Source organism: Varanus komodoensis, unplaced genomic scaffold (genome assembly GCF_004798865.1).
Source record: "Varanus komodoensis strain SLA01 unplaced genomic scaffold, ASM479886v1 scaffold29_1, whole genome shotgun sequence".
Lineage (NCBI taxonomy): Eukaryota > Metazoa > Chordata > Lepidosauria > Squamata > Varanidae > Varanus > Varanus komodoensis.
The window spans coordinates 6,796,302-6,807,567 of NW_025335759.1; the positions used below are offsets into that span (position 1 = coordinate 6,796,302).

An 11,266-nucleotide genomic window follows, 5' to 3' on the forward strand; every position below is an offset into this window, starting at 1 on the left:
CAGATCCCTGGTTGCTTCTCCTGAGCTCCCAGTCCATCCCCTTCTGCTAAAGGGTGGGGTGCATCTCCCACTCAACCCGTGCTTGGCCCCATAAACTAGATTGGTACCCTCAAGTGTGCTGGAGGACCCTATCCCACTGCCAGTGTTCCAGTATGATTCAGCTGCTGGTCCAGCTGGCCTTGGTGCCTGGAACACAGCAGAGATGCCATTTTGCCTCAGGCAATAAAGTGCAGAACGCAAAGTAAACAAGAGAGGCATAGACCCAAAGCACAACCTTTCACTCCTCGGAGTAGCTCAGCACATTTAGGTTCTGCACCATATATTTCTGAGCCTTCTTCAGAGATGAGCATGTTAACAGGTAGCCCACAGAGATCTTTGAAAGTCACAGGGTTTATTCTTGGAGGCACATATTTTTTTCCAAAGATCTCTGCAGGCTACCTGTCAAAATGTAAACCCCTAAGAAGGCCCAGAGATATATGGTAAAGGGCTAAAACGTGCATTGGTTGTGCCTTGTGTGTTGTGCATTTGCCACTGACTGTTGTTTAGACCATGACACGATGCTCGTTTCTGACTAGAAATGCAGTTCACCTCACCATCACGGGGCAGACTGTGTCCGGATGCCAACTTTGGTCAGGCAGCCTGAAAGTCCTTATTCTGCTCTCCCTTCCTTCTTAAGGTTCTTTATCTTGGACCAGACAGTCCTTCTGTTTCATCAGGTAAAAATCAGCAGGTGAACGTTTGGCAGCCAAGAAATGTCAGAACTTTTTTTCAGGAGGCCATTAAGACTGCATTAATCTGGTGTATTTACTTTCAGTTTCATTATACATGTCAAGCATTTCTTTTCTGCTTTTCCACCATGCAACCTCTAGATGGCACTCTGGTATAGCCCTGTAGTTCAAGAGCCAAGTGAAAAGTGGGCGGGGGGGGTTGCTTCTCAAATGCTGCATTTTCCATATTTTAAAGAAATGTACCACAAGTGTTCTTTAGGCACGGAAGCAAAATTACGGGGACATCTAAAGAACCCATAAACAATTATGAGTAGTAAAATCCCCGCAGAATCCATATTGCAGTTCCTTTTCTTGGATATTTAGCCCAAAAACTGGAAAGAGGAAAAATAATTGCGTATTTTATTATCCAACTCATACATATACATCCCATCTTTTACTGAGCACACATCATAATTTGATAAGAATGGGAAATCCCAATATTTGTGATTCCCCTCTTGGGGCTGATCCCTCATCATCTCAGGGAAATGAAGGACCACACAGTTCCACCTGGGCAGCTCGTATTGGCTGAACCAGCAGACTCAGGCTTTGGGATCCAGTCCATGTGATCCATTGGAATGATGCACAACTATCCTCATTTGGACACAGACTTCTCTCCTTGACCGTTGGCCTGAAAGACACCGACTGAGCCCTGGGAAGGGATTAGGAGGTCAGGCTTCCTGAGGATGGAGGGGGTCTCAGAGGGCTGGTTCTCGCTGGTGTTGCTGTCTACCAGTGAGGCCATCAGACAGTTCTGATACTGAGTCCGTGTGATCTGTGCAGGAGAGAAAGAGAGAGGGGAAAGGCAGGAACTCAGAGGCAGAAGGTCAACTGCACAGCAGCACAGTGCAGTCTTGCACATACCTTTTAACCAGCAGATTCGTCAGTGGTGTAGCAGCGCTCCATCCTCACAGTAGCTGGCAACAGGGGATGAATTGTCTTAGCCACAATATATAGTGCTGAGCTATTTCTATGGACACCCTTCAGCTCTCCCAGAATCTCCTCTCATGCATCAAACCATCGATCATCTAAGCCTCACCTTGAGGTACAGAAGGTCAGTGACGGCACGGACAGTGAAGTCTGCAACATACTGTGGGCTGGTGCTGGGGAACACCTGGTTGGTGCTGATGTTGCCACTGAGGATGGGCATCACGTGTTCAAAGCTGATGCGATTCACACTGCTCAGGCAGGCCATGGAGCTCATCTCTAGAGCTAAACAAAAATGGCGCGGAGCTGGGCATTGCATTCTCCACCCTCCTTCTCCCTCTCTGCTCCTCCCTTCTCCCAGTCACTTCCCTCGCTCAATGCCTCCTCTGCCTCAGCATCTCCTTCCACTGCTTTTCCCAACCCAGCACCCTCCCGTTGTGGCAGACCACAACTCCTATCATCCCTGCCAGCAGAACTTGCTGAGTGGGACAGGGGGAGTTTTAGTCTGGGCCAAACTCCCAGATGGATGCTTTTCGGCCTTTTTGGTGCGGTCTGTTTTGAAAGAGGACCTGGAAGTTTTAAAGACTTGAACAAGACCTGGAAGTTGCTAAGGCTCAATGAGAGAAAGGACAAGAAAGAATCAAACTACCCTTGGTGGTGGACTGCAAATCTAGTAACCAGATTTGGAGGGAAAGTGCAAATTAACTGAAAATGAACAGGGGCAATTCTTCTCTAGAAGAGGATTATAAGAAAGAAAAATGTTTGCAAGAAAGAGAAGACTGTAGTCTTGGTAAAAATGCCAGAGGGATTAAAAGGTGCAGGGAAAAGGCAGGTGAAAGGGATAACTAACTGGAAAACACAACACAATTGAAAAACAGCTATTCATTAAGAACACATAGAAAATTTTACTTACTCATTGGTGTGACCCCTCCTTTCTCTGGACAGGTACCTAAGCAATCAAAAATATAAAATAGCTTATTTCCACCTTGAAAATGGGCTGGCGACTCACCTTCAGCTACAACCAGTGCACAGGTTGGAGTCAGCTGCACTGGATGCAATTTTAGGGGATCTAATCTCTTCTTTAGAAGAGGGTTCTTAATGCCATGCCATTTTCCCACAGGTTCTTTGCCCTCTCTTAAGAATCAGAAATAGAAACTTCTACCTCAGCCATTTAAATTTGTAACTAGATAGCACTTGAACTGCAATTACAGAATCTGCTATCTGTTGCAGCTTTTGTGTTGTAAAAGTGAACTTTGTATTGTCCAGGCTTGCCTTAGGGTGGGGAACTGAGGCGTACACACATTTCGGAGCAAATGCTCATAATTCCAGCCTCTCAAGGGGGTGGGGGATGGAGACACACATTATTCAAGGCCACCAACTCAGACATAACTGCAATTGTAACAGTGCCAGGTTAAGGTGGACTGTAAGAACAATGAGAGCATCCTCGATTTGAAGGGCTGTCCTGGTTTAAAATTAAGGAGCCACTGGAACTCTTGCCCATCAACACGAGCACCTAGACAGGTGGACACGCAGGTACTTGACAAGATGTAACATATTTCTATTTCCATTATATTGGATTCTGAACATGCATGAAACTAACACGTGCAAAAGTTGTGCAGATTAGTGTCCTTTTTTATTTATTTTGGGTGATGCATGTCCTCTCTTGGCAATTCATAAATCCTAACCCCCAGGATTAGATAACTCTTTCTTTCTTTCTTTCTTTCTTTCTTTCTTTCTTTCTTTCTTTCTTTCTTCATGAGTGCCGATGCCCACGGGGCGTGTCAGATCCGGCAGACAGGCAGTGGCAGAGCCACTCCAGCCGCTTGTTAAGCAAGGCTGCCAGGCCTGTCCTTGGCTAGGATTTGCTTTAAGGGTCCTTCTGGGGAGGGAAGGCAGAAATAATGGTGAGAGGGAGAATATGTTGTCCATTAAATATCCCTTTCTCCCTAAGCCCCCTTTCAAGGTGGCTCTTTTTGGAAGGAAGGAAGGAGGCAAGAGAAAGAAATGAGAAGAGGCCTTGGTCTTCTGAGCTTTGCAAGCTGTAGTTCCGAGCACCTGCCTCTGGAAACTCTTTCTGTGTCAAACCACTAGATGGCAGTATCTGGTTTGACAATGTACTGAATCACACCAGCCTCAAAAGAGGCCCAGGAGGCATAGTGGGAAGCCTTTGTTATTATCTTGTTTGGAGTTGATTCACCATCCCCACTAGAATTCCATCACTCTCAACTTTGTTTTTCTGCTGACTGGCTTAATCAGCATTCATCAAAGGTCTCCCTTTCGCAAAAATTCCAGCTAACCCCTTTCTTTGTTGCCTCCTTCCCCGTGATTGATTAGGATTGATGAAAGTCGACCAGGACTCCGCCGTTAGGTGAGGAGGAGGTGTGCTTTCAGAGGGAGAGGCATTGCAGATTACCTCCTGGGACAGATGGTCCCAAAGCCATGACCCCATAGTATGAGAAAGGACCATTTTGAAACTTCATGTTTTCTTTGCAAACCTCCACTTCCACCATCCCCTGTAACAGAACAGAGAGGTAACCTTAGAACCCGCAGCCCTGCTGTTCCAATACAGAGGAATCAAGCTGGGATCCCCTGTTGCCACAGCTAGAACTGCACAATTGCCTTTTCAAGCTATGCGTAGGCAATACCCATGCGACCCACTCATTCACGTGGACAAAAATGAGAACAGAAAAGCTTTGGACCTTAAGCTTGCATGGGAGGCCCTAGCAGGAAGCCCTAATTCTAAATTAGTGGGGACAGACTGCAATTTCTCAGTTGCATGTGAAAGGCACTCTTTGCTTGCTCAGAGGAATGCTATCACACAATGTTTCTTCTCGTCTGCTTATTTAATGAAGAGGCTTGGCCAGCAAAAAAAAAAATAGATGAGTCAGAGTCAAATGCAACAGAGGCTGTAAGACTTTGTCTTGTAAGTTGTTGTTTCTTGTATTCTGAAGTGCCTGATCCAGCCCAACCTTGGAAGCTAAGCAAGATTGGGCCAGGCTGAAACCTGGATGGGTGACCTGAATCCTGCATTGAGCAAGTGGTGGGACCCGGTGGCCTGCTAGGCCTCTTCTACCTGTTTGATTCTATGTAGCAGAGGGATTCTGGTCCTTGCAAGCAGCCAGGGTGGGGCGTGTGGTAAGAAAAGCACCATAAGCCTTAAAAGCCACCTGCTGGAGGCCACCTGGCTGCTTCAGAAATGCTGTGCAGGATCAGGTGAAAGGCCTTTCTAATCTAACCTCCTCATCTGCTCTGGCCAGCCAGGTGCGGCTAGGAAGCCACAAATGAGGCAAGAAGGCAGGTCTTCCTCCGTTGCCCAGAAGCTTATATTAAAAGACCCTGATCCTGGTTCATATTGCCCACATGACCGGTAGCCCCCCATGACTGCATGAACAAAGATGGGCCCATGTCCTGAGTCTCCCACCAGTCAGCTTCACTGGATGGGCCCTTTGGGCTCCAGCACTACAAGAGAAGCATTAAAAATCCACCTTCTCCACTACAACCAGTTTTATGCCCCTCTGTCCTGCCTTTGCAGAACATTCTTGACCATCAGCCAAGTTGGTTGGGGCTGATGGGAGAGGAGGTCACAACTGTCTGTTGGGACCAGGGTGGGAAGACTGGCGTCTGGAAATCCGCAACGTACCTGCAAGATGAGAATGAAATAGTCGGCCGGCTTACTCCTCTCGTACAGGTAATTGCCCGGGGCATCCTTGTTCCCCTCATCTAATTTGAGCTCACAAGTGACATCGCGGTGCTTCAGGAGGCGCAGGAGGTATTTCTCAGAGATGAGGCTAGGGCAAAAGTGTAGGATCTCTATAGGATGGGGAGAGAGCATCGGAGTCAGAGAATGCCCAAAGGAAACCCCAGACAGGCTGCATCTCTTCTCCACACACCACCAAAAGGAGCTACCCGCTCCACTTGGAAGGATTCCTCTCCAAGAGGTCGTACTTCGCGGAGGGAAGCTCTCTCTCTTGGAGAGTTGGCAGCGGTCTGAGGGGCCCTCTCTCTGGCCTTGAGAACCGCTGCCCATAGTGGTTGTTCAGCCTTGATAGTGCAGTCCAGCAGCTGACACTCAGGCCCAGGAAGTGGACAGAGACTGGTCACCCACGCAGTCCTCTCCCTGAGGTGGGGCACCTTCTGTGCTGACTTAATTGATAAGCATTTGTTCTTTGTTTTCTCCCATATTGTGCATTTGTTTGCACAAACATTACACAGATCGGTGTCCTCTTTCATCCCCTCTCTGGTCGTGCATTTCCTCTTTTCGGGCAATGCAGAAGTGGCGGCCGCCGTTTCTCGCGTGTGGGCAGCTTGGTCATGCAGGTGCCTCTTTGCCCCAGAGGTGGGCCTTATGGGCTCCAGCATCCAAGGGGCAGTGCATCCCCGCTGCATTTGGCCAGAACTGTCAAGGAGCTATGCATGGTACCAGACCATACCCGCCCCCATCCCCAAATAAAAAGAAAGCTGCTTTACATTTCAGAGTGAAACCCGGATGACCCAGCAGCCAACAGCCACTGCTGATGGGCTCATACCAGTGGAGAGAAAGCGGTGTGCAGCCAAGAGGAGCTGAGGAGAGAGCTTTGATTCGCTGTCATTGCCCTTGAAGGCAGAGAAGTCCCATTTCCTTGAGCTGGTGACTCGTTTTCTGGTGCGGTTGTCGGCTGCAAAGGAAGTAGGCAAAGAAAGGATCACTCTGCAACAGTTGTCAAAAAAGGTAAAGGTTTCCCCTTGACGTGAAGTCCAGTCATGCCTGACTGTAGGGGGCGGTGCTCATCTCCGTTTCCTGGCTGAGGGAGCCAGCGTTTGTCCGCAGACAGTCTCTGTGGTCATGGGGCCGGCAGGACTAAACACCCAAGTGCACGGAACGCTGTTACCTGCCCACCGAGGTGGTTCCTTTTTATCTACTTGCATTTGCATGCTTTCGAACTGCAAAGTTGGCAGGAGCTGGGACGGGGCAATGGGAACTCACCCCGTTGTGCAGATTCGAACTGGCGACCTCTTGATCAACCAGCCCAGCAGCACAGCGGTTTAACCCACCGCACCACCTGCAGCCCCTGCAACAGTTACGGGGGCACAATTGCAGAAGCAGTGCTGGACCCTGCACAGGGTTCAAAAGGGATGGGAGAAAACGCAGATAGTGGAACCCCACAATCAGAGGTTTTATGTAAAACAGGTATGTGTTTCTAGTCCTCATGATCACTAAAGAGAATTTGGAAAGTAATGTTAGTCTCTGCAGATGGCCCAGAAAAAGGAGTTTGAGATGAAATGGCTTGTGATCAAGAGGTGAAACTCTGCGCATCCCTGCCCTGCTCCCTTCAGTGGGGGGCTTTAGGCTGTGCCCTCCCCACCTCATGCTGCTTTTGCACCCCTGCTGGATGATTCTCCTGTCCTTGCAACACTTATCAAAAGGATCTGACAGATTCTTCTGTCCCGCATATTACAGATGGAATGCAGAAGGCACAAGCATTGTATTTTTTAATATACTGTTTGGGTGAATGTATATCCCCACCTTCCAGCTGGGGAAAAGCAGTTTGCTTGGTTGCTTGTTTATTACATGTATATTATTAATTTTTAAAAGATGCATAGCCTGCCCTTCAACACATTCCCAAGCCAACTTCCACAGAATTAACAATGACAATAAAATAAACCTTCCAGTGCCAACATTTAAAACAGCAGCATACCATGGATCAGCAAAGGACTTTTTAAAAACGGGGAATAGAAAGGCCTTTTCCTGACAGAGAAGCACAGCAAAGCAGTTGGCAGGGGAGCCCATCCGGGAGGAGGAATCCAGGCGCAGCCCCCACTTTCTCCCATCACTGGCCAAGACTCCTATGGTGAGGATGACCAAAAGGGAGCCCTTACTGAAGATCCTAAGAGGAGACGAACAGCACCCTCTGGATATTTTGAACTGCAGTTCCAATAATCCACACTCACTGGCTATGTTGGCTGGGGAGTGTGGGAATTGCAGTCCAGTGCATCTGGAGAGAGCCAGGCTGGGGAAGGCAGCCTGCAGCTGCAGCCAGCTGCATCGGCTTACCACTGATGCACACCCCAAAGGGTACCAGTTTGCGGAAAAATCGCATATGCTTGTTTATGATTCAGGCTTAAATTGCTGTAATTAGTGCTGTAGTCCAGCTTTTCTGCTTCTTCTTTAACCCAGAGTGGGACTGGGTAGCCCTTCAGAGAAAGGACTGTTAAAGCAAAGGACACACAGCCCCTCGCCACAAGAGAGAAAAGACCTCCAACGCAGAGCTTTTCTATGCAAGGCTGTATCTACATTTGCCTTGGGTGCAGAACTGAGATCAGAGCTACACAAAATTTGTTTCCTTTTCTGCTTGTCTGCTACATGGGCTCAGGCAAAATGCTACCATTACACAACTAACAAAATAACTTTTCTTTTGCCTTCCAAAATAATACCCCGTTTCCCGGCCCTAACAAAACCTGGGAAAGCATTCTTAAAAACAGGCATGCAGCTGGAAAATCCCAGCATCATCTGAAGAGCCCATAAGCACAAAGAATCCCCCCCACACAATAAATGCCTCATGAAGAAAAGCTTGTAGGCTGGGCGGACGTCGAAGGCAGCCATTTCTGAAGCAAACAGCCTTCCCCAAGCAGTATTCTCCAGGGGCTTCGGATTACGACTCCCACTGGCCATGCTGCATGGGACTGATGGGAATTGCAGTTTGGTGGGCACCAGGTTGGGAAAGCTTGGTGGAGGGAATGTCTCCCACACACACTCTTGTTTCCTAGCAAAAAGGCAACCAGAGAAAGAACCTAACTGTAGATATCCGATTCGTCCAGGATCTCTGAATTGATTATCTCCTCAATGACATCCTCCAAGGTTATCACACCCACCACTTCACAGACACGGTCTTGCTCAACCTCCGTCATCTTTTGGACGACAGCCAGGTGAGATTTACCTGTAGGATAGACCTTGGATATATTACTGTGGTCAGGCCACCCCAGGTAATGCTTTTTAAAAGAATAAACAACACATGGGGCATTCTTCCCCAGCTTTCCCCCACCTGGTGCCCTCCAAACATGTTGGACTACAACTCCCAGCATCCCCCACTCAGCCATGCATCTTCTGTCTATGCTGGTTGGGGGTGCTGGAATTTGCAGGACAACCCCTGGAAGGCTCCAGTTTGGGGAAGGTTGTCCTGTCTTCATATTACATAATAGATTTTCTTACAACACTTGGCAGTTAGCCCTTGCTTCCATTTTGGAAATTTATTTATTTATTCAGAAATGTGCGGAATTGATCCAAATTACCATTACTCCTTTATCTTCAACAGAAAAAATAGGTAATATAAGAGGTACTGTGAATGCAATTTTAAAAAAAAATCTGGCTCGTTTGCCTTTTTTGCACCCTCCTCCAAAAAGCTCGAGACAGATTGCCCAATTCCCTTGTCCAAACTCCTTCACAAGAACCCTCTGAGGCAGGTTAGGCCAAGAGGTGCTAACGAACTCAAGGTCACCCTGAGCTTTGTGTCTAAATGGGGATTTGAATGTCCATCTCCCCAGTTCCAGTTCAACCAATAGCCTACATACGATACTTGTTGTTTCCTACGTCCTCCACCATCTTGGTGTCCTTTCACATTGTACTTTTTAGATTGTAAACCTACAAGGTAGAGATTGTCATTTTTAAAATTTGTGTCCAGTAGTTAGCATTTCTAATCCTTCTTATGGTGTTTCTTCTTTTCCCCAAAAAGAAAAGGTGGGGGATAAATATACAAAATAAAAAGAATATTTCACTGTATCAAATTATAATTCAGAAATATTTAAAACTGTGGTGGGGTGGGGTGCCAAAGATGTTAGAAGCACTTAGCCAACAGACAGTAATTATAGCTGGCATTTCCCAGTCCTGGCTTGCAGAACCAAATGCTTTTTCAGAGCTTGCCCCAGGACAGAAAACACATATTATCCATAGTTATTTAACTGAGAAGAGCTGCCCTTTTTAGATGGTTACCTCTTTCTGCATAGTCACCTACTCCAGATTATTACCAATACCTTTTACACTGGGTGGGGAACCTCTTTCAGTCCAATTCAGTTTCAGAGACTCCTCAGCAGCTGCATTCCAGTGGTGCATGAAGGGAAAGACAATGGGGGAAAGGGTGGGGTCCAAACATGGAAAAACAGGACATTTTAGTGCTGAAATTAAATCTTAGGAGAGGCTTTTGAACCTTTCAGAACAAGGGGGAAATTGCACCAAAACCAGGAAACCACCAAAGAAAGACCAGTGGTTGGAGGAAAGGGGCGGAGCCCAGTAAAGAGAGATGGTCTTCAAGGGAATTTTGTCAGGGCTCCCTCACTTTAGCTTATTCGGAGATCATGCCAACAGAGATGAAACCTGACCTTAGATCCACTGCTTCGATACCTTTTTTGAACTCCTCAAGCACAGCATCCAGCGTGGTATTGTGGAAGACATAATGAACTGGGTGGTTGTAAAATTTGGTGATGATCTTGAGTGGGGTGCAGTCGTCAGGGTCAACAAAGGCGAGATCCTTGACATACAGCATGTCAACAATGTTAGGCCTTTCCTTCTCGTAGATGGGGATGCGGGTGTAGCCGCTCTCCATGATGTCCGTCATGGTGTTGAAATCCAGGATGGCGTCGCTGTTCAGCAAGAAGCAATCATGGAGCGGGGTCATGACACATTCCACCGTCTTTGTCCTGAGCTCCAGGGCCCCTTGGATAATATTCATCTCTTCCTTCAGGAGGCCACTGTAGGGCTCTGTCAGCCTCAGCATCTCCATCAGTTTCTCCCGGTTGTACATGGTCCCCATTTCCTTGCCAAGCATGTAGTCCAGGATTTTGCTGATGGGGTATGACAGAGGGAAAGTGAGCAACATGACAAACCGGGTGATGAAGATGGTGTTGGCTCCCACAGCCAAGCTGTGTCGGGAGCAGAGGGCCTGTGGGATTATCTCCCCAAAGAGGACAATGGCAAAAGTGGAGATCACGATAGCCACCAGGTTTTCCCCCAAAATGTGGTCAATCAATATGGTGAGAGAGGCATTGACTAAGACGTTGCCAAGCAGCAAAGAGCAAAGCAGGTAATTGCCCTTCCTGCGGGTGGGCTCGATCATGGTGGCGTATTTCGTCTCCTTGGGTGTGCCACAGTTCTGCACGATGCGGAGTTCCATTGGGTCGAGAGACATCAGGCCCAGGTTGAGGCCGCTAAACATGCCCGAGAGCCCCAGGAAGAAAAATATTAAGATGATCTCGAGCCAAAAAGGCAACTCCAATGTTTTCCCCTCAACCACGCGAAGGAACAGATCGGGGTTCTTGAGCCAGCGCTGTGCCTGCCGAGAACTATTTCCAAGACACATCATGTAGCTTTTGTAGCGGATGTTCTTCCGCAGAGTTTGGACCATCACAGACAGCACTGCAGAAGTATCCCGTACATCCAGACTGTAGGGTTCCACCACCAAATCACTTGTCTTTTCGGAGCAAGGATCCTTCCTTGGACCACCAGCTGCAGTCTCCAAGGCAGACATTTCAGCAAAGTAGACCATCTTCCAGATACGCTCATGGATGCCCTGGCCATAAATCCGAAGCTGGATGCGGCTTTCCTCCAT

General features: G+C 47.8%; 1 protein-coding gene across 1 annotated transcript; it reads right to left on the reverse strand.

Annotated features, from left to right (window-relative positions):
* Positions 1–1,359: 1,359 nt before the first annotated feature.
* On the reverse strand, positions 1,360–11,266 carry LOC123026045 (metal transporter CNNM4-like). Its single transcript, XM_044435279.1, has 7 exons — positions 10,063–11,266; positions 8,465–8,605; positions 6,218–6,346; positions 5,332–5,501; positions 4,136–4,204; positions 1,804–1,968; positions 1,360–1,539 (listed from the first exon to the last, which is right to left on the reverse strand). Exons 1-7 carry the CDS (start codon positions 11,264–11,266, stop codon positions 1,360–1,362), a joined length of 2,058 nt encoding a protein of 685 aa, XP_044291214.1.